Source organism: Cryptomeria japonica, chromosome 8 (genome assembly GCF_030272615.1).
Source record: "Cryptomeria japonica chromosome 8, Sugi_1.0, whole genome shotgun sequence".
In the NCBI taxonomy this organism is placed as follows: Eukaryota; Viridiplantae; Streptophyta; class Pinopsida; order Cupressales; family Cupressaceae; genus Cryptomeria; species Cryptomeria japonica.
This window is the reverse complement of record NC_081412.1, coordinates 251639352-251662959: the sequence shown is the minus strand read 5'-3', so window position 1 is coordinate 251662959 and position 23608 is coordinate 251639352. Positions and strand designations below refer to the sequence as shown.

At 37.2% G+C, this 23608-nt stretch overlaps 1 protein-coding gene across 2 annotated transcripts in view; it reads right to left on the bottom strand.

The window, feature by feature from the left end:
• Positions 1–22107, bottom strand: part of LOC131059997 (ubiquitin carboxyl-terminal hydrolase 24) — a 44225-nt gene extending 22118 nt beyond the window's left edge. For both annotated transcript variants that reach the window (XM_057993078.2, XM_057993079.2), the window contains exon 1: positions 21686–22107. In XM_057993078.2, coding sequence (XP_057849061.1) covers positions 21686–21703 — 18 coding nt within the window. In that variant the 5' untranslated portion in view covers positions 21704–22107. The remainder of the gene's footprint in view (positions 1–21685) is intronic.
• Between the last annotated feature and the right edge of the window lie 1501 nt (positions 22108–23608).

The window sequence follows — 23608 nt, the reverse complement described above, 5'->3', positions numbered from 1 at the left end:
CCATCAAAGCATCTAGATCCACGACCTCGGGCTCATTCCAATCTAACCTTACTGATTTGCTTTCTCGATCATAGGATGACTGGAGATGTCTGCCACTGTCCTGTGCTTGGTCGGCCACTCTGTAAATCTTGCATTTCCTGATGAAATCCAAAGGCAATCTAGAATGCATCTTTCTTTTCACTTCAAGATCGTCTAAGAGATTCATCATAAAATCTTCTATCTGAAACTCATGCTTAAACTTCCTACCGACTGTCTCCTCTAAATATCCATGTGGATCAAAGCTTTCCCTCAAGGCAAAGGATGAAAAAGAATACAAAGCTAACTCCTTCTCTGCGTCATCCATGGCTAAAGCATTAGGACATACCTCAACTGAATTGCCCAATATGATAGGTACCGGAACTCCATTTCCATGTCTGTGTCTGAATGCCTTCGCATAAGCTGCCAACTGTCTTGTTACTTCAAGTAACACTATTCTGTCTGTCGGATATCTCGGCAACATGTATGGAGGTGAAGGACATCCATGAACTCTGATATAAGTAAACTTCGGAAATTGGATAAACCAAGCACCGTACCTCTTTACTAGTTCCTGTGCATCCTGAGATAATCTGTTGTGAATCCCACCTTGCAACGTCCTTGTGATGTTCATAGTGAAGGTATCATTAACTAACTTGTAGTTGCTTCCTGGCGGATGATGCAAGTGGACATAGGAATCACAAACTCTGACCTCGCCGGGTCCTCTTCCAATCACTCCTCTGTGAGGTAGTCCTGCGTATTCGAAGCTCCTGATCAAGGCATAGATGACGTATGAACTCATGTGGAAGGACTTGGTAGCTTTGAGTCTCCTCAACTGTACGTCCAAGCAATGGCTAATCATTCTAGCCCAATGAATTGTTCCTTTACCCTGAACTATCACCTGGATGAAGTAGAACATCCACTTTTCAAAGTAAAAAGCCTGAGGGGCTCCTGTGACTCGGTTGAGCATTGTAATCAAATCTCTGTACTCCTCCTGGAAATCAATCATGTGTGGTGTGTTCGGTACCTTGCTCAGGCGAGGACGACTCTTGAGTAACCAGTTCTTGTTAATGATGCTTAGGCAAGCATCTGGATCATCTTCGTACATTGACCTGGCTCCTTCTATGCTCTTGTAGACCATATCTCTGTGCTCTGGAAGATGGAAAGCCTCACTTATAGCTTCCTCTGAAAGGTACGCCAAAGTGTTTCCTTCCTTGGACACGATCGTTCTGGATTGAGGATCATAATGACGAGCACACTCGATCATCAACTCATGACACTGTACTGCTGGAGGGAAGTCGGCCGCCTTAATGATACCACTTTCAATTATCCTCCAGGCGACAGGTGATGGCTTGCCAATGTAAGGGACATCTCGAAACTTCTTCGTGCTGAAGTTGCCCAAGTTAGTATCTCCAATGTTGCTCCACTTCGACACGATCTTGGTTTCCACTTCTTTGTCTTTTGATCTTCCTTCATGAGAGCTGGACGACTGGTGGATGCTCCCGCCTTAGGGGTCGCCATACCTACACAACATTTCACAATAAGTAACTAGATATTGCAATGCATAAAATAGATTAGATTATTTTTAGGAAACTTCATGATAAGTCTTTGAGTTATCATTTCCTAAAAAACGATTGAGCTAGGGGAATTCAAAATTCAAAATTCAAAATTTAAGCTATGACGATCAACGTTCAAAATCAAAACAATAAATCAATATCGCCATACCTTTCTTGAGAGCTAACACAAAAATGAAAAATGAAAAAAAAATCGCCCAGGCAAAATCGATATTAGATGGCTTCAACGTGATTTCCTCTTCAAGTTAGCAACTTCGCCACCCTTCAAGTCTTTAACGTGATCTTCCAATATCCTTGGCAAACTTGCACAAATGAAACTTAAGGTTCGCACTTCCTTTTGATGATACTTGCGCCTCCCTTGCTTGAGCTAAAATTCGCACCTCTAACACACAATTCGCACTTCCCTTTGTCTTCCTCAAATCGCACTTGAAATGGTAAAATGAGAATGTGAAAATAACAATCTTCATCTCCCCTTTATAAGCGCTCATACCACAATTACCACTAGGCCGACCTTGGCAAAATATAGCAAATAAAATGATTTTTAAATAAATAACAAGGGCCGACCTCACAATCCAAGCGCTCCATTTAATTTTAAATTAATAATTAATAATTAATTATTAAATGCCATCGTTTATTAATTAATAAATTCGATCTTTTTACAAGGCAATAATTAATTAATGTTCTAGCGCAAATTTTAAATGCTATTTAATTGAATTTTCAAAGCTTATCAAATTTAGCATTTAAAATAAATTCAAAAATATTTGATTGAGCGCCAAAATTGGAGAGTGGATAAGTGCAAACCTCATCGCCCTGGTCCCTGACTGAGGGACAGGAGCGATCCATCAACTTGGTCTTGATTCTTGCAATTTTGGCGTTCAAAATCTTCATCCTTACGTTGAAGTTGGCGTTTTTGCTAGGAATTTCAAACTTAAGTGACTTGCCTGTGTGAATGAGTGCCTCTAAATGTGATATCGCCCTAGTCCCTTGGAGAGGGACAGGAGCGATCCTTATGTTTTACTTGAAATTCTCCGTTCTTGATATCAACTCCACGTTCATTACCTTTCAAGCAACGTTTCAAACCCTTTGCAACTTTGTTTTGTCATGATCTTCGAAGGATAACAAGTGTTTTAGCAAATATCGCCCTGGTCCCTTGGAGAGGGACAGGAGCGATCCTGGTGTTTCCCTTTGATCTGGCTTTTTAAATCACCAATCCTCTTTATAAGGCGAATAATAACATGGTTTCTTCATCCCACGCTTGTTTCACTTGATGTATTAAGGCATTTAGATGTTTGGAGGATCATCGCCCTGGTCCCTTGGAGAGGGACAGGAGCGATCCTTGTGTTTTAGCCAACATTCTTCGTACTTAACCTTTAACTTCTCGTTCATTGCCTTCCAAACGACGTCCTTAATCTTGCGCGACCCTGCCTTGTCTTGATTTTGAAGGAAACGAGTGTTTTAATAAAAATCGCTTTGGTCCTTGTCCAAAGGACAGGAGCGATATAGCTTCTCTGGCTTGATTGATAGACTTTTGACGTTTGGAACCTTTGTACATCATCCTCTAAAGATACCTTGGACCTTTTATCATCTCGCATAACCTTGACCTAACGTGATTTTTGAGAGATTTGGCCAATATAGTCAATATCGCTCTGGTCCCTGCCTGAGGGACAGGAGCGAACTTCAAGGTTTTGAGCTTGTCTTTGCCTCTATTGACTTGCAATTACTTTCATCGTGCAAAATAAAGTCCCTTTGATCTCCTTGGATACTTGATGCTTGGTAATCCTTCAAAATTTAGAGCCTCATGAAGATTTCGCTCTGGTCCCTCCCTGAGGGACAGGAGCGAACTTGAACATTTGATGCAAATCTTTCAATACTGGCAACCTTTGATGCTTTGTTCTTCATTGAGATGCCTTAAAACGTCCTTACCACCCTTTACATTGACTTGGAGAGGTTTGAACTTAGGTAGAAAGCAAAATAAACATCATTTCGCCCTGGTCCCTGACTGAGGGACAGGAGCGAACTTGCTCTTGTAGGCTTCATCTCACTTTGCTAACTTCAAAAATTATCTTCAATGGTCTTGTAATGCTCCGTTTTATTCACCTTTGGCTTGGAAATCGTTCAAACTTGGCAAGAAAATCATCTAAGACAACAATCGCTCTGGTCCCTGACTGAGGGACAGGAGCGAACTTGGGCATTTGGATCCCTTGTTGACGTTTTGTAATCTTCAATTTATCCTCAACGGGTTCAATTCACCTCCTTTCTTGCCTTCAATCCTAAAACTTGCTTGATCTTCGCCCAGAACATGCCCTATGAAGGATTTCGCTCTGGTCCCTGGGAGAGGGACGGGAGCTACAATGGATTTCGCCCTGGTCCCTGACTGAGGGACAGGAGCGATTTTTGCAATTTGGTCCACTTTCTTCATGTTTGTGTCTTCAAATTATATTCAATTGATAAAATGCATCGCCTTGGACCTTTTTAAATCGTCAAGTTGTTAAAATCCTGCAAGGACAAAGCAATATTTGATTTTAAGCTCCGGTCCTTCACTGAGGGACAGGAGCGATTTTGCTTCCTGAGGCATTTCTGTGTTCGTGAAATTCTTCAATTTATATTCAACGGAAAGATCACGCCTTTCTTTACTACTTCCATTCGAAAAATCATCTTGATCCTGCAGAGACAGTAAGATTTTTGAAAACAAGCTCCGGTCCTTCACTGAGGGACAGGAGCGATTTTGCTCCTACAGGCCAAAATATCATGATTTCACAAGTTTAATCACTTCACAAGGCAAAAACAAATCATTCCTCACGCCCAGGATCAAATATCAAAAAACTCAAAATTTGGTCAAAATTACTCAATTGGACAAAACTCGCAATTTCATCATCAACACTTAGACAAATTAAGACTCTGCACTCAAAATTCCAATTGAAAATAGACCATTCTGGCAAATTCATTCCATTCAAAATTGCATCCTGCGAGAGGAAGCTTAAAAAGCTCTCAAAATTGACTGGGCTCTGGCCTGAAAAGACAGTAACGGAAACCCTAAGGCTTGACCCTAATCCAGACAACTAACAAACTACCAAAACCCTAAAAAGCAAAGCGAAAGGCGAGCAAAAACGAGCAAAAAGAGGGGGTCCCCATTTTAAATGGGGCGATGTGTGAAATGGTCACAACAGATCCCAAACTAACCATATGAAAAATATTACATCACTTTGCTGCTCCAATCTGATGCAATCAGCAGTGCTGAATCCTGCGATTTAGTTATCCTGAAACATTCCCATTAACAAGCTGATTGACAAATCCTAAATCATCACTCTCTTATACCCACAAAAAGTGGGAGGATGGAAGTCTCTTCTCATACCACCAACGCCCCATGTCCATCTAAGTTTGTATGAGTTCCCAAGGATGTGAACAATGATCATCTTAACTGCATAACCAGACATGCAAATATACCATATGCTGCTGTTGTAAATGAGGACAGCATCTATTTGACTGAGAATCTCACACCAAGTGAAGCAATAAGTACCTCCAATGACAATGGATGATGGAAGTTATCAATAAGCCATCCTCCAATAAAAGAAAGACAATACAATCCTCTCCAACTCCCCCAATCAGCGACTGTCCCTAAAATCTTTCTGGTTTCAGCTTGCCATGTACCAAGGCTCAGCTGGGACTTATTCACTCCAAGTAAATGCCACCCGACATGAAGAAAATTGCTTATGCACACTTCATGCTTTGAAAATTTAGCAACTTCACACTCCCATGATAATTCATGAGGTGGAAGTGTAATAGTAGCTTCTCCAAGAGAGTCTACATGCTTAAACAAAACTGCATCACTGATGCCCCATCCATGATGCCCCCATCCATGGACACTCCATAGGCTGATCCAAAAAATGTGAGTTTTACCATAAGAACCTCTAGGAGAGATAACTCCTCAAATATTCCATGAATGACAAAGAGCCCAACCAAAACACTTATGCCTGCCTCTACATGCATAGGTGTAACACGAATGGCTGATCCATCTCGTGTATAATCAACTATCCCATCCTCCTCTATGCTTTGAGTCATCAAAGGATCCTCTAATAGAGAAAGCTCACGTACCACAGGATGCAAAGTGAATATTCCAACAAAATTTTCTGAACCATCCCTCTTCTCTTGTTCACACCAATCTGAATGTTCTTGCTTGCTCCACCCAAGAGGATCATCCCCTATATGCTCCAACTCCAAGTTCACTTCCCTTGGAAGAAATAGTGATCGAGGAAGGGTTTCTCTTCATTGTCTTGCTTGATCTATATGATCGCAGCATTCCTTGACCTCTTGTAAGTGCTGTCTTGTTCGGGCAGCCAGCAACTTTGCCTCCCTAGCTCTTTGTGGCCAACCAACACCCATACTATGTGTCTTCTTTACATCTTCCATGCTGATATAAGCAAACTCAGACCTCTTGTGACCTAGATTCGTAACAACTGCCTCCTGTTGGACTCTCAAATCTTGATTGCCAACATTGGAAGACTCCATAACCTTGACATCTTCATGTATATGGGCTGCCAACTCATGATTCTGCAAAGATAAGGAGCTGCTGTTCCAAGCTATTAAATCAGTCATTTCCTCGTGCCTTTGTGTGATGTCTTTATAGAAATTAATCCCTTCTCCTTTCATGAGTAAATGATCATCAACAATAGCTGTCTCCAACTGTAAACCAAACATATTTCCTGTCATAACTTCTGTCCCATGGTTGCAAGTTATATCTTCATCTTCCCTTCTACAAACTTCACATTGAGGACCCATGAATTTTTCTTCTACGTGTGTACTCTTCACAATTTTCATATTAAGTTGTTGCTCTTTGGGTGTGGCTGTTGTAGATGACTCGGATGATGAAGAATGTATTGAGCTCAACTCCACACAAAGCTCATCAATTTTATTTTTTCTGATTCTTTGAGGGTCATTTAAGTATTCTTCAGGGAGTCCATAGTTGCCTTACGCTCATAGGTAAGCTTTTCTACTTTTCTTCTTTTCTTCTCAATGTATCAAAATATATCTCGTTAAGCTGGAAGAGATGATCTCTATCTGAAAGCAGGTGTATGTGATTTAATTTCATCACAACTAAGGGTGCAAGCTAGGATGTCTGGTTCACCTATGCTAGGCCCTGGTTCCAGTCCAGTTTGACTGTGGGTCTGGACAAGGTCCATGACCACAGGACCTGGTTCAAACTGCTCGGACCAGGTTTGAACCCAGGCGGACCAAGACGAATTTCGGCGGACCACGGGCGAACCAGTCCACCAAAAAAAGCTTTTTTTTTGCAAATTTAATAGTCTTTTGACATCCACAACCCTAAAAAGTGCTTTTATAATAACTTATGTTGGGTTTTATGTCTCATTTGTTGTGCAAATAGATTTTTTTCTCTTGAGCTGGAGCAAATAGGTGATTGAACAAAAGTTTGGTTCAGCAAGAGGGAGTTGGAAGATCAATTGTGAAGCTTGATCAAGTGTTTGTTCTTCAATCCTACTCCTTTGCAAGCTTCTATTGGGTGAAAGAGGTAAGTGTTTTTTCATTTTATTTTTTTTGTTTAATTTCATTAATTTTTTTCATTTCTCTTTGATTCATAACTGTCCAAAACTAAAAGATCTACCTATTTTTCTTTCCATTCTCTTGTTTTTATATTGAATGTGTATAAAATTTCTTCCCATAGTAATACAATGGCATCTACCTCTTCCTCCATAGGCAATGCCAATAATGAACAACCAAATTCTGATTCTCCTTTGTGGAAGTATGTTGATATCATAAGACCCCTTCGTGGAGGTGGGGGATTCCGTTGGAAATCTTTATTTAATAAAATGACATTATAATATTTTATTGCTTATTTAATTAAATTTATTAATATTAAGTCATCATATAGGATATTTTATTTATTCTTGATGACTTAATAAAAATCAATTTAATTAATTGTCACTTTAAAAATCGGGAACATGACAATGGGGTGTGCTAAAGGCTTTTTAAGCCTCAAAACCATGGATCAACCCCTCTTGAAGTAGTCTATTGGCAGGGAAAGAGCACCCAAACAAACTTCTGGATGACATGCCACATCAGGCCTCGGAAGCTTAAGAGTTGGAATATAGCATATAGATTAGAGATACTAATTATGGCTCAAGTCTGATCTTGTAGATACAAATATATTATAAGATATGACCACAAATGCTAAGGATATAGTACAAAGATGTTATAGATGTATAAAGAAAGATAGAATATGAAGAAGGAATGTATATGATGCGAATATATAAGGGAATATAAGGTAATATAAGGGTGTATATGATGTACTAAATGAATATCAATGATACAAATACTTTTGGGTCTCAATATGATGTGAATATATAAGGGAATATAAGGTAATATAAGGGTGTATATTCTGTTAAATAGATAATCTTCTATCCGGATTTAATTCCATGTTTCTTTAATATGACTGAAACTGGGGTATAAGACAACACTAGAAAGTCATTGGGGTTCAAAACTTCAGTTTGTGTCCCCAGACTTCCTGCTGACATTAGTTCCGTTGCTAGGACCCTGGTTAAGTCTTGTTGAGGACAAGTACAGAAATTTTTCAAATTCAAAAATATATACTGAATAGAGAAGATAAGGAGACGATAAGAAGGATATGAAAATCTGCAATCTTGTCCTCATAATGTCTACCCTGTGAGAGGGGAGGGGATTTGGCGCCAAGGGGATGGGGAGTGGAAAGGGGGTAAGAAATATTGAAGGGATCCTTGAAAAGATGTGACCAATAAAAAAAGTTTGTGGATAACTACCATGGGGAATAATAAAGGAGTAATGCAATCCCAAAACAAAAACACCCATGGCAACAGAAGACAAAATAAATACAAAAGAAATCAAAGAGCAAATTGAACTAGGAAAGAAAATGACAATGACAAGCCTAGAGGATGGAAAGAAAGGAAAGACACCGCAAGAAGATGGATATTACGGCGAAAATGAGATTAGAGCGCACAAGTAGGGGTGTTGCTGAGTGCAGCAATGTGGGTGATGCCAAGAAAAAGAAGAAAAACAACAAGGAAACGGACAAAAAGACCTCAGAATGATCAAATTCAAGCCGAAATAAGGTAGAACAATTATTAAACAGTTTGGAGAAGACTCTTGAAGAATATGGAAGATCTAGAAGATTGTTGTTAGGGGAATGTAGTAGCATGGCAACTCCTACCCTATTGCAACCTTCCATGAACTCTAAAAACAAATTGGACTTCTCAAATATAACAATCAAATTAGATGACAAATTTATGGACTTTCTAAAAACTCTAGTGAAGGTCTCACCCTTGACTGAAGCATACTTGGAGAAATTAGTTAATAAGAGTATAAGGAAATTAAGAAAAAAGGGACAAAAATAAAGAAGAGGAAGTTAAATTTAATTCGGGCAAAGAGTTTAGGTCGCTAACCAATCAAATGTCACCTACAAATAAAAAGATGAAATGTTGTTTTGAGGAGTTACAACTCCCTGACCAAGATACTCCCCACAACCATATAAGAGTAGGAGAATTCCGATCGAAGAAATACTACAGAAAAGAGAAGAAGAAGATTAGGAGAAAAAGTAACGCAAGAAATTGCTTGGGAAGCGAAGTTGGGAAGTGAGTTCTTCAATATTCAATTAAAGAGAGATAAGGGCAAAGACAAGAAGCCCCAGATAGTTCAAAGTATTATAAAGGTGAAAAAGCAAAGTCCTCAAATCCGAAAACCTAAACCAGAGAAGAAATCACATAAAACGGAAGCATCAATCAAGATACCAAACTTCAGTGAGGACACCAATAAAGCCGCAAAAGATGTGTTCCTATTATAGTCCCCTAGAAGAGAGAAAAGGTGTACAAGAAGATAGGTAGAGATTATTGGACTTTGTGTCCTCTTTAAAAAAAGATGAACTAGATTGGTATATGAAGACTTATCCTCAACATAGCAGCAGTTGGGTTTGAGGTTAAGGATGATTTCTTGGTAAATTTTGATACTCCAGCCATCTCTACTGAAAGTGTCAACAAAATGAGATAGTTGGTACAAAGAGAGAATGAGTCAGTTAAAGCCTATGACAAAAGGTTCAAAGAGGTTTGTTGCAAATTGGAAGGACCACTATCGAAGACGCGAAAAGAATGGTTTACATCCGGATTGCAAAAGGATTTTAAAATGGCTTTGCATGGTAGAGTCTTTGACTCTCATAAAAACCTCATTACAATGGCTTACTGGATTGAAGCACAGCCCTAGAGGAAGCCAAAAAAAGATGAAACTAAGAAAGCTCTTAAGGACCTCCAGTTACAAATATAGAATTAACCATTCAAAGTGAAGTCATAGCAAAAGGAGAACAAAAGAAAGCTAAGGAAATATGGTGCACATACTGCTCTCGAGAGGGTCATGTCCAGAATGACTATCCTACAGCACAAGGAGAAAGGACTGCTGCCACAGTATATCAATGGGCTCCAACATTCTAAATACACTTCTTATAAAATTAATTATGAATTAAAATTGATGTGTATCATTTATTAGACTTTAATAATTAATAGTTATTTGTGTAAAAAGTGCATCCAAATTGTTTGATAACTATGGACTTTGAAAAATCCATCACAAAAGCAAGAGCTTAAAGAGTTGGCACGTTGACCACATACTATCAACATTTTCTTCTAAGGAACCAGCTACCTACGAAGTCACTAGCTACACACACAAATAAATGAACTTTTAGAAAACCCATAAGGAAGAGCTTGAAAAGAAAACACATTGACCACAAAGTGGCAGCTCTTTATGTTGAGCAATTACATAATCCCAATGAAGTGAGATAGCATTCCACATGCAAAATGTATTACATTAAACATATTAATCCCTGTTGTTTTTATGATCAGAATTAAATTAAGCAGAAATCAAACAATTATTGAACAATTGGCACAGCAATATACCCTGGGAAAACCCTCCCACTTGAAGGGAAAAACCCAGCAACAATATTTCTTATATATATTGAAACAATTTGATTACAATGTGGCCAAACACAAGGCCAATAATGAGATCAGTTACCAGATCGATCTGCAACTAATATAAGAGCACCTCTTTATTAACAAGAGCAAGTATTAATCTCCTTGAACATGTATTCGAACTGCTGTGTATGAGTGTATGAAGCAAACTGAAAATGTATGTGTATTTGATGCAAGTGAATGAGCCAGCCTTATGTATAAATATGTGGATCGTACCCCTTCTTGAATAATCGGCCTCCAATAGAGGCGACTATTCAAAGGTGAAGAGAGACGTCTAGTAATAGAGGTGACTCCTCCTTGAGTCAACCTTAAGAGACGCGTCCTCTTAATAATTAAATAAACATTATTTAAAGTGGGCGGCAGTTCTTAATGAGCATCGGCCTCTCAAGGAATATATCTCCCGCCGCTACATACTTCAACAATCCCAACCACAACATGCCAGCTCTTTATGCTAAGTGGTTACACAATGCCAATGAAGTGAGAGGACATGCCCTGTACAAAATGTATTGCATTAATTATCTTCACTAATCCTAGGCAAACTAAGCTTTCTCATTGGTTGATTAGATGCTACATTCTTGCAACTCCATACGATGTTCCCGTGATGGATTTACATTGGATTCCAACTCACCAACATGCATATCAGCTCCAATGATGACACAAATCCAATTGGGTCCAACATTATGAAACAATTGAGGAAGAGAGGTTCGAGGCTCAAGGGGAAAATCCCAACAAATTTGAGTATAACACCAATCCATAGTATAAAGAATGAACTCCAGAACTCGTTTTGATGACACACAGCTTCTAGGTGATGAAAGTAATCCTAGACAATACTAGGAGGGTTCCAATTTCCTTGGCCAATTGTGCTGTCATGCAGCAACAATTCCTCAACCAATTGTCTTTGTGTTACCAAAAGGGTTCAATCATTCTTGCAAACAAACATAAACAAAAAACCAAAGTCTAATTCTTATCACAACATCGAGAACTGAAAAACATAAGCAAGCAATGAAAACAAGAAACGTTTTTGGTGTATGCAAGGTTGCCCAATCCCCTAGATGCTTATGCATTGAAGTTTGCTCTTGTTGGAATTCCCCTTGACTAGTTGCAAGTTTGCTCAGGTTAGATTTGTGTTGAGACAGACCTCCATATTTTACATACTGAGAGGGATTATCATCTGTATTCCCTCCGAGAGTGGAGAGTACTCATTTTCTACTGTCAAATTGTAATGTCCCCATTTTGAAATAAGATTTAATAATAAATACTAATAATATATTAAAATATAAAAAAATAAAATTAAAATAATTAAAATTTAGTTAAGTTTAATGAATGGTCAAAAGGCATGAAATGAAAAGTTGCGACTCCCTCAAACATGAGGTAGAAAAGGGAGAAGAGAACTTCATTTGAAACAGCAACTTGAGTCTACAATCAAAAGTACAAGTCTGATTTAAATAATAAGACAGAAATGAAGAGACGTGACCCTTTAAAGGGACATCTCTTTACAAGGAGATGTGTCTCTCCTCAATGAGATATGAAGGTATAAAGAGTAATTAATTAATATGAAGAGGAGGGAATAGAAATTCAGATTCTGAGTTTAACACAGAAAAGTGCAAGCATCGATCAACAGCAAAAACAATAATATATGCAGCAAACAAAACTCTATAATAACTTCTTCAATTATTGTGGTATGAGCGAATAACTGTATTACTTATGCATATGTATTTATGTCTATTATGTGAATGCATATATTTATACCAGATTGTATGCAGACATGAATTCTTAAATCTAACATAAATATCTATGTATTTAATGATGTGGATTTCTGTTTGCAATAATCGATCAGATCAGATTGGACTTAATAATAAATTAAGTGTACAGCAGTTCGAAAAAATATTGTGGGTTTGGTATGAGTTCCTTATACATAGCATAGTGAATATTATTTATATCTGCTCATTGCTGATTAATTATATGTTGTTGATATATATATATATATATATATATATATATATAGAGAGAGAGAGAGAGAGAGGATTCTTTATAAGTTGTGCTTAATTATTATAATCAGCCATGATAGGGGCATTGAGAGATTACAAAGAGGGGAAACAGTGATGAGGTCCTCTCCTAAGTACGCCACCTCATGGTGGTGACCGAATTGTCCCATGAGGCCAAGGAGGCACAAAGAGTGTTGCCCTTGAGCTTAGGAAGGAAGGATTCTCAGGACAACCTACTGTAGTCATCCCAACTTCCCTATCATGATTGACCATGGGATTAAGGAATTCAGATCATAGGGGAAGATAAACGAAGGATGGTGAGGGGAACAGCTACAGGAATCCTCACTAGGTATGCCACCTCATTGGTGGTGACCGAATGGTCCCATGAGGCAAAGAGGGATTGAATATCTGCTCTTGGCCCTAGGGTAGAGAAACATTCATACACCCTAACATACCTCTTCATCCTAGCCTCCCTTTGGTTGAACTCCATCAATGAGTTATATCTGTCTTATGATCAAGTTAATGTTCCTAAACCCAAATAACAAGATCTATGTTTTCCTTATTATTTCTAACAAAGATTTGTAAAATTATGTTTTCAATGATTATCTAAAATGTTTGCAAGGTCTCAATCAGGTGAATGATATCTCTAACCCTACTCTTGTTTCACTTGGAAATTGTGATTTGGGGCAAAATTAGGGCATTCACAAATAGGGGAATTACAATTGGTATCTGAGCATTGATCCTACCAGCCTGCAGAGAAAAAAAAGAAAAATCAATGGATGCATTCTAGTCAATGAGAAGAAATCTAACAATAAGTGTATGTGCATGTATGCTCCATGTTTGCATATATCCATGTGTATGCTTCGTGTTTTTATGTGTATACTCCGAGTTTGGCATATCTATGATTGCTGTGAACAAATTCCTAACATCATGAGCCCTCCATTTTATGAAGCATAGTTAACATTACCATTTCACACTCTTATCTGCTATACACAACATAGCTATTTCATATCTGATGTAGTCAATCATCAATAAAGAAACTAAAACACATTTATGACAAAGGATTAATTAGCTCTCAAACAATGTATATGATCCAAGATAACATTATGAGATTCCTACTGCCTATCTATGAAGAAATTCTGGTGCAGAATAAAGATTTTTATTTGGAGAAGAGGGAATTATAATTTTTTACCAAGGAGTTAGATCTTCATTAAAAGCAAAGTTAGAAGTTGCAAAATCCAAAGTCATTTCATATTGGGAATCATCTTGAACACTCCATGATCATGGCTTGAGGACAAGCAGTCTTGGGCGGGTTGGACTGTAATGTCCCCATTTTTAAATAGGATTTAATAGTAAATACTAATAATAAATTAAAATATATAACTAAATGGTCAAAAGGGCATAAAATGAAAAGTTGTTACTCCCTCAAACATGAGGTATAAAAGGGAGAAAAGAACTTCATTTGAAACAGCAACTTGAATCTACAATCAGAAGCGCAGATCTGATTTAAATAGTAAGACAGAAATTAAGAGACACGACCCTTTAAAGGAATATCTCTTTCCAAGGAGATGTGTCTCCTCAATGAGATATGAAGGTATAAAAAGAGTAATCAATTAATATGAAGAGGAGGGAATAGAAATTCAGATTCTGGGTTTAATACAGAAAAGTGCAGGCATCAATCAACAGCAGAAACAATAATATATGCAGCAAACCAAACTCTATAATAACTTCTTCAAATATTGTGGCATGAGGGAATAACTGTATTACTTATGCATATGTATATATTCATACCAGATTGTATGCAGACATGAATGCTTAAATCTAACATAAATATCTGTGTTTAATAATGTGAATTACTGTTTGCAATAATCGATCAGATCAAATACAGCAGTTCAAACATATATTGTGGGTTTGGTATGAGTTCCTTATACATAGCATAGTGAATATTATTTATATCTAATAATTGCTGAATAATGATTTATATATATATATATATATATATGCCATAATATAGGATTCTTTATATGTTCTGCTTAATTATTATAATCAGCCATGATAGGGGCATCAAGGGATTACAAGGAGGGGAAACAGCGATGAGATCCTCTCCTAAGTACGCCACCTCATGGTGGTGACCGAATGGTCCCATGAGAGCAAGAGGGCAGAAGGAGTGTTGCCCTTGGGCTTAGGAGGGAAGGATTCTCGGGACACCCTACTGTAGTCATCTCAACTTCCCTATCATGATTGACCATGGGATTAAGGAATTCAGAACCTAAGGGAAGAAAAACAAAGAATGGTGAGGGGAACGGCTACAGGAATCCTCACTAGGTACACCACCTCATGGTGGTGAACGAATGGTCCCATGTAGCCAAGAGGGATTAAATACCCACACTTGGGCCTAGGGTAGAGGAACATTCAGGCACCCTAACATACCTCTTTATCCTATCCTCCTTACGGTTGAACTCCATCAATGAGTTATATGTCTTATGATCATGCTAATGTTCCTAAACCTAGTAATGAGATCTATGTTTTGCTTATTATTTCTAACAAAGATGTGTTTAATTATGTTTTCAATGATTATCTAACATGTTTGCAAGGTCTCAATCAGGTGAATGATATTTCTAACCCTACCGTTGTTTCACTTGGAATTTGTGATTTGGGGCAAAATTAGGGCATTCACAATTAGAGGACATTACACAAATATACCATAAAATGTGTGTAGATACCATTGTTCGTACAAATATTCAATAGTTTTGTATCCACCTTCTGCCACTACCCTGGTCAAAGATGCATTGTCTTTTTTTATGTAACCAATTTTAGGCATAGATCACTTCATGCTGATCAAAAACTTAAAAGATTGATTGCTTCCCTAGTTATATAGATCACATATTTGGAAGCATTAAATGCCCTATGGATACTATCGATTCACATAAAGATGGAGACAATGAGACATTGTCCATCCTTGTGACGTACTATTACTAAGACTCTTCAACACCCCTGCTCTCATTTTGATGGTCATTGCTCTATCTTTGCTCAACAGGGGCCACCACCCCTATTTCACAACATAGATCTTGCAAGCAAGCTCACATTACTAGCTTTTTATCCATCATTAGTAGTTCCTCAAATTTGAGTTTTAGGAGAGTTTCTTTGTGGAATCAACTACCTCCTTGAATATCCAACCTAAACTTTCCCTAATGAGCATTTTCAACAGACTCGCCAAGACTCGCAAGTCCTACAGGTTAAAGCCAGACAACCAATAGACCCTCAAAACCAATATGAAATACAAAAGTGTGACTAGACTTGGATTTCACCATAGAACATCTGGATTTTACCAAAGTAACCAGACATTGGATAGATTAGGTCAGTGAATATCTGTTTCAACCTTCTTATTACTGCTCTATGCATACCTTCTATACTTTTTTAAAGGTTTGGAGCTTGGTTATAAAATTATGAAACATAGCATGTGCCATGAAGGTGCCTGTGGCTTTAAAGACCTTAATTTGCACTGTACATCAACCCCACTGGGATCTGCTTCCCAAAACCCCCTGCTTTGGTTTTAAAAAGCAAAAAATAAAAAATATTCTGGGCTGCTCAGATAGAAAAGCAACATTTTTTCCTTTATTTGACTTGAAATAACAAAAACAGTGTTTATCCCCCTATTTTTATGAATTTTTCAGCATTTTCTAGTTTCCCAATTGTTCACAACTTTTCCCCTATTAAATTCCAAGTAACTGAATGTGATGTCCCTTTTCTAAAATAGGATTTAATAATAAATATTAAAGTTAAATATAAATAAATAAATAATAAAATATAATATGCTATAATTATAAGTTAATTAAGTTTAATGAAAAGTCAAGAGGCATGCTATGAAGAGTTGTGACTCCCTCAAGCATGAGATATAAAAAGGAGAACGGTTCATTTGAAATAGGAGGAGGAAGAAAAAAAGATGGGAGCATAGGAATTAAAGAAAGGTAAATGGAGAAGAAGGAATGGGAAGGAAGGAAGTGATTCTCTTAAAAAAGCAGAATAATGAAGGGTTATGATTCTTTCAAAAGGTGATAATTATGAAGGTTGTGACCATTGCAAAGGGCGGACAGGGTGAAGAGGTGTGACTCTTCCTCACATTGGAAGATATAAAAAGGAGGTGGTCTCATTTGAGGAGGACATCCAAGAGAGATCAATTTGGATAATAATTTATTATTCTCAAAGGGCAGCAATGAAGAGTGATGACTCATTTCATATGAAGAGGTGAGATTTCCCACAATTGACAATATAAAGAAGAAATTAATTCAATTGAGAAGGGGGATTTGGAGGAATCAATAATCATCCATAAGATCAAAGAAGACAAGAAAGTCAATGGATCAAGGGAGATATATCTAATATCAGAATTAATAAGGGAGAAAATTAGCAGACTTCAATATTTACGAGGGCAGATTTAGGGCAATCCCAAAAGGGGACACTACAAGTAGTATCAGAGCACTGTTCCTGCCAGCCTGTGGTGACATTACAAATCAGTCAAACAAAGCAACAATCATCATTATGGACAGCAAATTAATGATAAGGCAGAAATCTGTATATTCATGGCAGCGCTGAGGCAAACTCAAATTGCGACTTCAAATTCATTAAAGTCGTAGAAATGTTGCTATTAATCTCTATGACCAGATTAATCTTGAAGATGAACTCCGTATGCAGGTGAAGTACTTTACATTGCTTATATTAAACAAGAAGGTGACAGAGATCAGCAAATAGATTGTCATCAGAAGTCTTAACTAGTGCATTAGTTTTGTGATGAATTTTAATTAGTTAGTCAAACAGATTGTGGTTGGGAAAGCCTTAACTATGCATTAGTTTGTAGCAAACCAGATGGTGATTACATATGACAAGTATTAACTTCTGAAGACAATTTGCAGATTAACGGTAGCGATTATATTTGTCAAGGCAGCAAGCTCATTTAAAACAATTGTCAAGACAACAATGATTAATGAAGACATCGATTAATAGTAAAAAGTTTTTAAGAAGAGGCTGACTTGTTCCATGGATCATCTCTATTTAATAGGACAAATTGATCTTATGAAGTGTGATTAAAGCGAAACCAGTTAAGAAGATACGATTTATGAAGTGGTGCAATTATTATAAAGAGGAGTATTGGGGTTAGGCCCACTTTCTCACTCAAAATGGATTAAGAGCAGAGGATTGGGGTTAGGCCCACATTCTAGCTCAAAATGGATTAGGAGTAGAAGGATTGGGGTTAGGCCCACTTTCTAGCTCAAAATGGATTTGGAGTAGAAGGATTGGAGTTAGGCCCACTTTCTGGCTCGAAGTGGATTAGGAGTAGAAGGATTGGGGTTAGGCACACTTTCTGGCTCAAAAATGGATTATGGGTAGAAGGATGGGATTAGGCCCACTTTTTGGCTCAAAACAAATTATGAGGAGAAAGATTGGGTTAGGCTGACTTTCTGACTCAAAATGGATTATGGGCAAAAGGATGTGGGATTAGGCACACTTTCTGGCTCAAAATGGATTACGAAGAGAAAGATGGGGTTAGGCACACTTTCTGGCTCAAAATGGATTATGAAGAGAAAGATGGGGTTAGGCACACTTTCTGGCTCAAAATGGATTATGAAGAGAAAGATGGGGTTTGGCCCACTTTCCAGGTCAAAATAGATTATGAGCAGCAAGATTGGGGTTAGGCACACTTTTTGGCTCAGGAGAAAATAAAGCATCTAACATGTGCATTTGTGTGTATACTCTGTGTCTACATATATTCATGTGTATGCTTCGTGTTTTTATGTGTATGCTCCGTGTCTGGTTCATACTTGAGGTGTTTTCAGCAAGTTTATTCCATGTGTGTTTCCAAAGACATTTCATATTGGGAATCATTTTGAACACTCCATGATCATTGCTTGAGGACAAGCAATCTTGGGTGGGGTGGACTGTGATGTCCCTTTTCTAAAATAGAATTTAATAATAAATAATAATAATTAAATTAAGATATAAATAAATAATAAAATATAATATACTATAATTATAAGTTAATTAAGTTTAATGAAAAGTCAAGCGGCATGCTATGAAGAGTTGTGACTCCCTCAAGCATGAGATATAAAAAGGAGAACCGTTCATTTTAAAGATGAGGAAGACGAAAAGAATATGGGAGCATAGGAATTAAGGAAAGGTAAATGGAGAAGAAGGAATGGGAAGTAAGTAAGGAAGTGGTTCTCTTAAAAAAGCAGAAATAATGAAGGGTTATCTCTTTCAAAAGGCAATAATTATGAAGGTTGTGACTATTGCAAAGGGCAGACAGGGTGAAGAGGTGTGACTCTCCCTCATATTGGAATATATAAAAAGGAGAAGGTCTCATTTGACGAGGACATCCAAGAGAGATAAATTTGGAGAATAATTTATTATTCTCAAAGGGCAGCAATGAAGAGTGATGACTCATTTCTTATGAAGAGGTGAGACTTCCCACAATTGACAATATAAAGAAGAAATTAATTCAATTGAGAAGAAGGATTTGGAGGAATCATCCATAAGATCAAAGAAGACAAGAAAGTCAATGGATCAAGGGAGAAATATCTAATATCAGAATTAATAAGGGAGAAAATTAGCAGACTTCAATATTTACAAGGGCAGATTTAGGGCAATCCCAAAAGTGGACATTACATTGAACTGCAGTTATATTTTTGGTTAGTGAAGTCAATCTCAATCCCACGTAATGTCACTATGGCTGCAGCAACACTGAGGACTTCTCTGAGAAGTAAGCACAAGACCCACTATTGAGCTAGTGATGCTGAGACAAGTGATATAAGCTCCTCTATACCATAGTTCATGACTACATATTGTGGTTTTTTCTTTTGAGGCCATGAAAATTGTAATCCATGCAAGGTGAAAGAAGCCTTGAATTTGAAAATTGTAATCCTTTCACCTCTCTTGAGAGATGCCTACTAGTGTCAAAGTTCTTGTAGCAACCTAGAAGAGACTGCACAAATAAGATGAGAGTGCAAGAAAATGAAAACAGGATATACATCTTATATTATGGCAGTTATGGATTAAGGAATAAAAAATTTAATTTTCTGGCAAAAATCTGGGCTGATTCGTAAGACTCTGAATCAAAATTGAGTATTTTATCAACACACAGGAGATGTATAGAGACTCACTTCCCTTGCTAGAGGTAAAGGTGATGAGAGCAACATGAAGGACTAAGTCCAATAGAACCATCTCTTCTCAAATATATGCAACTGATTTCAGAGAGGCCTCGCATGGTAATAAGGAAGTGATTGCCTCATTTGAATGCTTTACTCCTTCAATATGTCCAGTACAATCAAACAAATTTCATATTTTCACCTATATCAAAGCTACAAATTATGTATCTGTGATCAAGCTATGATTTAAGGACTTCAAGTTCAAATAGGTTTGGACAAAGGATAAATTAATATTGAAGTTGAAAGGGACTCTAGTAGCGTGATCATATAAATTAACAAAGGCTCATTGCAACTGGCATTTGCATCTCTCACTTTTATGTAGGGACACTCAACACGCTTAAATCCATTATTATGTGTGGTCCTCTGTGAGTTAAATCTTCTGCATTGCAATCATTGAGGGTTGAGTATTTAGACACATCTATGATGTGGTCAAGAAATGTGTCCATTTAATGTTTTGAAATGGCTAAAACTACAGAGGCTCCATACAATTATAGTAAACTAAATTAAGAAAATACTGGAGTCCAACATATCTTCAGGGTTTTGAACATATAACTAATATTTTTAAAAGGAAATACAAATTAAAAAATTTGGCATATAGAATAGGATACCTGACAAATGTGCCTTCGTAGGTGGCAATTTGTTTATATTGGATTCAATAATGGAAAGGTGAAATTGAAAAAACAAATAATCCTTAGGTAAACAAGCTACAAAAAACAAACTAAAAACAGTTTGAAACTTGCACAAAAAAATATATTAATGGAAAACTAAAACTAAATCCCCCTAACTCAAGTCATCCTGGGAGGCTGCGGGGCAACTGTAGAGAAAAAAAATAACAACAGAAATTTAAAATTAGTATTACAATGCTAAAAAAAAACATATGCATATTGAGGTTCATCTAATGGGAATTTAACCAATCTCTTGTATCAAGCAGGTAAACTCTACAATCCTAAAATTAAACAGCTGCAAGACATTCACAGATTTCACGAGATACTGATGCACTGTAAACTAGATATAAAGTTAGTTTTTGTAGATTTCCCAATCAAGCTAAAACAATCTGTGAATCCTAAACTTTGGAGTATTGTGCCCTTCCCTACATACGTGAATTTCTGTACCAAGTGATTAGGATCAGCGTTACTGTCGAGTGCTCTTAAATCAAAAGTTAAGTGCATAGTTATGAGACCCACAGTCTCAAAGAAACTTGAGTTCGAGCTCGGGTAGCTCAAATGTAAAGTGAACTCGATTCAGTCAAGACTTCTAAAGGACAAGAATTACTTAAGGTTAGAAACTGCCCCTCGGTCTGATATAATAATATCTTCTTCCGAGTTCCTATGAGAGAAGAACACAATTTCCAGAATGGAAGACTGCTTTTATTCAAAACAATTGATAACCCTTTAGACAACTTAGATTGAGTGTTGGGTGATTGAAATTATGGAGTTTGTTCCCAAAAATTGTTTTTCCTATAACGCCCAAAACGATCCTGCTGATTCTGAAACTCAATAGTGTGATGTAAGGCCTGTCTAAAATTTTAGGTTTTTATGTTTCTATAAATTTCCAGCTCAAAAGCCAAACCAATTTCAATATGCTAAAGTTCCCGACCTTCATACAAAGAAGAATAACAAAAAAGTACTTTCTGGAGGATACAAAAATTCTATCTCTCCTGCATCAAAAGCAGACTTATCCCTACTACAGATTCCAATTAATTTCCCACTATGTGCCACAGAACGTTCAGGTTTCAGAACACGGGTTGTTTAAAAAATACAACAAATCCTGATTACAACAAGGAAGTGGGCTTTACAACGATCAAAAAAGAAAAAAGCAACGAAAAGAATCATATGAAATTAAATCGCAGCATTTGAAAATATTAAGAAAAAAACCAACAGCAAAAAGAAAAACGAAGTTAAGGAAGAGAGAAAACCCTAGCTGACCTGCGAAGCGTCCATCATTCGTGAGCGGTGGGAGTTTGAAGAGCGTTGAGAAGAATCCCCCTATTAAAATGATAAGTACTATTGTATTGTTGCGATTGAGTGTGGAGGATCCGTAGCCGAACCTCGGCAAGAGGGGCAAATAGCAATGAACGCAAGGGAGACATGAAATAAGATCGATGAGATGGACATATACTTGTGGCCTTCTCAGGGCCCGCCTCACAAACAATCCTACTCTTCCTTGCTCCTCTCCTTTCTTAAGTACTGGTTCTTCTAACCAAGAGTAAATATGCGGGCAAAAAGACGAGATTGCTAGGCTTGTGGTACAGTAGTTGCATCGAATTCAAGCCCTTTCGGTGCGCCCTCTTCAGTGCAAGGCATGAATTATAAAAAAACAGAATCCTCGCCCTTTTTCCTTACTGGAGTGCCGACAATCGACATATAATGTTTTCTGACGGCTACATGTGACCAAGACGCTTTTTGCGGATAGCGACGCGGTCCCTGTGTGCGGTTTGTAGTAATTGCATGTTCGACTTTAGGGTTTCGATGCGTTTTATTTATCACAAATGCATTTGTTGTGGCGAGGCGATGGAATCGTGGGCTAGGGCCGTACCATTTGGGTATGGTTTTAGTGATTGGGGGTATGAGGGAGTTTCGTCCTAGTGATTATTTATTTTTCATATAATTATCAATTTTTGAGTGCGTTGCTTGTCAAGATATTCAAGTAGTATGAGAACAACTTGAAAGAGGGTTGTCTGAACCTATTTTTTAAAGAGGAAAGGTTACACAAAACTGTTGGTTTCTTTATAAAGATCCATAATTGAAGAGCAGATATCAAGAAGAACATGAAGATGACATGAGTTTGGTGTTGGGTCCCTTAGATTATTGGTCTCGTGGACGTCATTAAAATTCCTCCATTCATTCATTTATTGCACTTAAGTGTGTCAAGGATATGTTTAAGAGGTCTAAAAGTTGAATTGTTGTGTGTTTAAGTAAATGAAGTTTTATGTTCAATGTATTTTTTTATAAACACGTGTTATCTTCCAATTTTTGGTAAGAAATGGCTAATTGAAAGACAATCAATTTGAGTTAAGGCACCAAGGGTCAACAAATAGATGCACAGTCACAATGTGCAAACCATTTGATCAAGCGTTAAGTAGCATGGGTTTCATAGTATGATGTTTCATGACTTCTTCCCTAAGAATTGTCAAGTTCTTTTTGAATGATATTTAGAGCTCACAAGCATATGAATCTATCAATGAGGAGATGCATGGACCAATTAGTGGTTGATGCATTGACAAGGACATCAATGAAGGTGGATGTAATAGTTGTATTGGAATGTTAAACTATTTATAATCAACGTGCATGCCCTCTTCTTGATTTTTTAGATGTACATATGCACAATCCTTTAGTGCCCTTATCCTTCTCAAGATAGTAGACATCTAAGGAATTGAAGTGTAAAATAGATAGATAATTAATGTAGATTTGAACTTCGACAAATATTTTGGTTCTTCTAAACACTAAGCAAAATCTGTGTAACCACTTGAAAAAATGGGGATGAGAATGGTCATATTCCCCAATAATCTCACTTTTTCTTAATTCTCTTCTTTTTTTAGTGTAATTTTGTTTTAGTGTAAATTGGATTGATAAGATTTAGTGAGGCTTGTTTTAAAATGTGTTATTGTTTATACAAATTAGGAGTATCAATTCATGACGCTAATGAACCAAAACTAAGCACAATCATTGTTTTTTCGTTGTGGTTTCTTAAGTAAAATTATTTTCATTTCTTTAGTTAAAAATTTTGTTATTGTGATTCAATGATACATTTGTTTGTAATCGTTTTGCATTCTCATTAAGCATATAATTTAAGAGGACATATGTGAATTATAACTGCATTTATGTGTTTTGGAACAAGTTCTTGGACCC